This window comes from Asparagus officinalis, chromosome 7 (assembly GCF_001876935.1).
Source record: "Asparagus officinalis chromosome 7, Aspof.V1, whole genome shotgun sequence".
Lineage (NCBI taxonomy): Eukaryota > Viridiplantae > Streptophyta > Magnoliopsida > Asparagales > Asparagaceae > Asparagus > Asparagus officinalis.
In genome coordinates, this window is record NC_033800.1 from 2917597 (window position 1) to 2921503 (window position 3907).

Consider the following 3907-nt stretch of genomic DNA (forward strand, 5'->3'; position numbering starts at 1 on the left):
TTCAACTTTTTTTTTAAGAATGCATTTCTTAAAAGCTAACATGGCAACACACTTTATGGAAAAGCCAAATCCTCTTTTAAAGCTCTGAAATGGGCTGAAAATCTGATAACTCATTGACAACTCATCAATTACTCTCACAACTCCTTAATTTTTTTGGTAATGAAACAAACATGAGTTTTGGAAATGCTTTCTTATTATTCACTTCATCATTCTATACCAAACACAAGTTATGGATTCCTGAATGATCCAAAAAAAATTTTGGAAATGGTTATTTGCCTTGGATTCCATTTTCATTATTTTATGGAAACGAACCAAACATCCCCTTAGCTCCCTTTTTCTAGGCTCCAAGGCTTGTATATTTATGGCCCAACTCTAGCTCAATTAGTTCAATCAGCTCCGCCTTAATTGAACGGAAGAAAGACAGCCCAACAAACTTAGCCCCAGACAGCCCCAAAGCAAGGAAGTTTCAATCTCTCTATTCTCAGCTTTTTCTCTCGCTTACGATGCACCCGCGGATAGCAGAACAGTAGAATTAAAATCGGGAATCTAATAATTCTCTTCGCTAAAACCCTAATTCTTTATCGGTTTTTCTATAGAGTGCCCTTGGGCACTCTATAAGAGAGGAGAGAGATAGAGAGAAATAAATGAAGAGAGGATCCCAATGCAAATCAGGGCCCCCCTCCTCATTCATTTCTCTCTATCTCTCTCCTCTCTTATAGAATGCCCAAGGGCACTCTATAGAAAAACCGATTCTTTATTTTTTTAAAAAATCATGTTGACGGCCCTCCGGCGAGCCACCGCGGCGGCGGCGGCCTGATTCTTTATTTTTTTAAAAAATCATGTTGACGGCCCTCCGGCGAGCCACCGCGGCGGCGGCGGCCTCACTCGCTTCCCATGGCCTTAAAGCAACGAAGGGTCGTACGCTTCCCCTGAGGAACATCTTATCTCTATCAAGAACTCTCTCTTCGTTCTCAGAGCAACAGCAGCAGTTTGACCTCCTCAAAGTTCTAGACTCCGAGATCAAGTTCGCGTCCGAAGACTACAAGAAGGCAAGCTCCCAATTTCTCTAATGGGTTCTTTATTTAGAACTATATATTCGATAATTTACCCGAAAATCAAACATATCATGGGGTAAATTTGCGAATAGGGGTGATGTGGGGTACACAGGTAAAACCCCATCTCGAATTTGAGTTAAAGCTTGAATCTTGATGTCATTTTTTGTGTGATTTGAGTAGCCGGAGAAATTCCCGAAAGGGTTTCCGTTTGAGATTGAAGACGAGAAGGGGACAAATGCGATTGTTCTCAGGAGGAGCTATGGGAGGGAGGAGATTGAAGTTGTAGTTTCAATGCCCCATCTTGTAACTGAGGAGGACCCCGAGGATGATGATGATGATGATGAGCATGATGATGAGGGTGAAAATGATGATGATGGAAAGGTGCAGTTTAGCATTCCATTGACAGTAAATATTAGCAAGGGAGGGATGAGCTTGGAGGTGGGATGCACTGCTTACCCTGATGAGATTGAGATCGACGCGGTGTTGGTTCGACGTGATATGGAAACTGAGGACGAAATGGTTTCCTGTGAAGGCCCGAGGTTTAGGTAAGTGTTTGTCAGTTGCTTTCTTCATGCTCTAACTCTGTGCATGTTGTTTAAATTATAGTTAGATTTGAGTAAGTTACATATAACTGGTGTTTTTGCACATGGATTCCTCGAAGAGCAGGAGATAATGGTATACAAACTGAATAGAAGAATAAAATTCATGTGGCCAGAAAACTTAATAGAGAAGATATCCCTTAAGCAAACTGAATGGAAGAGTAGAATTTGTCTAGCCGATGAGCTTTATTGAGGGAGATATCTCTTAACCAAACTGAGTGGAAGGGTAGCATTCATCTAGCTGACAAACCTAATTGAGGGAGATAGGCCTTAACCAAACTTAATGGATGAATAATTCATCAAGCCAACTCCAAAAAATTTTGGGATAAAGGCTTTGTTGTTGTTGTTGTTGGGATAAATGCTTTGTTGTCGGACTATTGGGGAGCATGATGTTAATGCATACTTGAGTGTCGGCCAAGTGATCTAGCTTTGATATTTCCTCCAAATAGACCTGCCCAACTAGCCACATAAGAAAGATGTCAACGTTCTTAAACTCAAACTTCAGTCTTGACCACGTTAATCTTTTTCCTCTATTTAGATCTCTTAAATGAGTAAATTAGCACCTTACAACTGCCATATACTTCTGAAGTGCATATTTTTTAAGTCTACACTTAGTACTTCCCCGGTTACAAACTAACTTGTCAATTCTCAGGAGCATCTGTTTTTTCTATCTTATTGGATTCCCTGTTATTTTATCCTAAATTCGAACTACCTGGATGAACTCATTTGTTATCCTTTTAAGAAACTTATTGTGACATCATCTCAGCATTCTCGTTTCAATTAACTCATTTTTTCTAAACATGTTATTTCTTAATTCTTAATAATAATGTTTTGTTTCTGTAAAAGCATAGTTGATTATATTTTTGAAACAAACTTGCAATTCCACTAATACATATGATTCCAGTTCTCCACATTAACTAACTTTTTCCTTTGTGTGTGTGTGAATTACATTCTCCTTGATTTCCAACATCATATGTTATATTCTGTTTTCAAGAAGAACATTTTAAATCTCTTTGATTCTCAGGGACTTATCCACCTTCTCTTTTCTTAAATCATCATCTGCTCTTTGCTCCCACCAACTAATGCAAAAACGGTAAGCAAAGGACATGTACCTGAGACTTCCATCCTTATTATGCTTAGTAAGTTCATTGATACCTAGTGTAAAGAAATAAGCAATGGCTAATAATAACGACTTGTTGATAAGAAAATACCCCAACCCTCACTAGTTTGTATTCCAACCTAAAAATCTTTGATTGCATCAATATAACAACTATACTTAGTTTCTTTTTTAAGAATCAACCAAATTATCTCCATACCAATTCAATCCTAAAATTGACCTAAATCAACATTGGTCATACGTAGTTCTGTTCTGTAATAAATAACTGTGTCGGTTGACGTGCCAGAACAAACCAAAACCAATTCTTACAAATTTTTCCTGCGCTTTCTTACCTTGTATCTCATAAGTACTTCCAAACTACATGATTATTCAATTTCCTTGAAAGAATGATATTCCTCGCTCTTGTGTCGCAGCCATCTGGATACAAAACTTCAGAAAGCTATCCACAGGTACTTGGAGAGGAGAGGAATTTCACCATTAACAATGAACTTCTTGTACGAATACATGGTTTACAAAGATAACCGTGAGTATCTGTTTTGGCTCAAGAACCTGAGGCGGTTTATCAAGGAGCAATGAGATTTGAGAACCTTTGCCAGCATCTTGTGGATCCTCTTTCTTTTTGTTTTCTTTCTCAAAAATTTTGACGTCAAACTTATTTTTTGATGCTCTAACTGTACAATTGTGGTCAGTTGGTTTTTATGTGTTTTATTGCTATGTATCTTTGAAATGCAAATACCTCTGATCAAATTATTACTTCGAGCCCATTTGTCATGCACTGAAATTTTTGATACTTCTCTACTTGAAACGCGGATTGATTTATGACGCAGTGTTACTCGACAATGCTAGCAGACGTGTACTTTTTATGAGTATTTTGTTCGTTAATTTCTTTTTCCTGAAAGTTTGACAGCATTATAACTGTTTAGAATGATTAATGTGTATTGTGTCAAGGTGTTCACACGTGCAATACACAATTGAGCAGCATCAACACTTTGGTCCTTGGATTACCTGTTATATTCTATTCTTATTGGATTACTGTTATATTCTATTCTTATTGGCTTGTGTGGAGAAGTGAAAAGAACTGTAGCAGTTCTTAAGTTCAGAGAATGGTGGAAAAAACTTACCCTATAATGGAAAAT

At 37.8% G+C, this 3907-nt stretch overlaps 1 protein-coding gene across 1 annotated transcript; it reads left to right on the forward strand.

Annotated features, from left to right (window-relative positions):
- Positions 819-3535, forward strand: LOC109850146 (uncharacterized protein At2g39795, mitochondrial-like). The gene is made up of 3 exons (XM_020420080.1): positions 819-1049; positions 1236-1600; positions 3185-3535. The coding sequence occupies exons 1-3, from the start codon at positions 840-842 to the stop codon at positions 3345-3347; spliced, it is 738 nt and encodes a 245-aa protein (XP_020275669.1). The 5' UTR covers positions 819-839; the 3' UTR covers positions 3348-3535.